Raw genomic sequence first — 537 nt, 5'->3', positions numbered from 1 at the left:
TTAACCTAAACCCTGTCTGTGAAACCAGGCATTAACACTTAAAACCATGAAAAACCTAAACTTGATCAATGTAAATGAATATTTGAAATGTTTCCTTGGCAACCAACTTAAATAAGTTTTAAGTTCTAAAATTGCTAAAACTGAAATAAAATAAAGCTGTATAATATAACACTGGTGCACAGTATACATACTACATACTGCAAGAGTAGTATCCTATTCTGAATTTTTATTTTTTTTAAAAAAAGGAAAATCCTGTTTTCCATTATACAGAATATACATTATAAAGATTTGTGTTTTTTTTTTCTGCAGGTTCCAGACGTTGGCTTCAGTGGAGAAAGGAAATTGAATTACTTTCTGATCTGACCTACTATGTCTTAACAACTTCATCTGGTGAGTTATTCACTGCAGCATTGCAGTACTGCTGACGTGTTCCTCATAATGAGCATTTGTTGAATTTGAGAGCCCTGTCTTGTTGTCTTTCATTTAGGATACCAGACGCTGGGCGAGGAGTATGTCAGCATCATCCAGGTGGACCCC

The 537-nt window shown here is 34.6% G+C and overlaps 1 protein-coding gene across 1 annotated transcript in view; it reads left to right on the top strand.

The window, feature by feature from the left end:
• Positions 1-286: 286 nt before the first annotated feature.
• The window catches only part of LOC107580187 (peroxisome biogenesis factor 10-like), a gene marked incomplete at its 5' end in the record, with an annotated part of 2,259 nt that continues 2,008 nt past the window's right edge, over positions 287-537 (top strand). The window contains 2 exons of the mRNA XM_016265921.1: positions 287-390; positions 488-537. Coding sequence (XP_016121407.1) covers positions 287-390; positions 488-537 — 154 coding nt within the window. The remainder of the gene's footprint in view (positions 391-487) is intronic.

The sequence above is a fragment of the Sinocyclocheilus grahami genome, unplaced genomic scaffold, assembly GCF_001515645.1.
Source record: "Sinocyclocheilus grahami isolate Dianchi unplaced genomic scaffold, SAMN03320097.WGS_v1.1 scaffold26514.1, whole genome shotgun sequence".
Lineage (NCBI taxonomy): Eukaryota > Metazoa > Chordata > Actinopteri > Cypriniformes > Cyprinidae > Sinocyclocheilus > Sinocyclocheilus grahami.
This window is presented reverse-complemented; position numbering and strand designations above follow the sequence as displayed.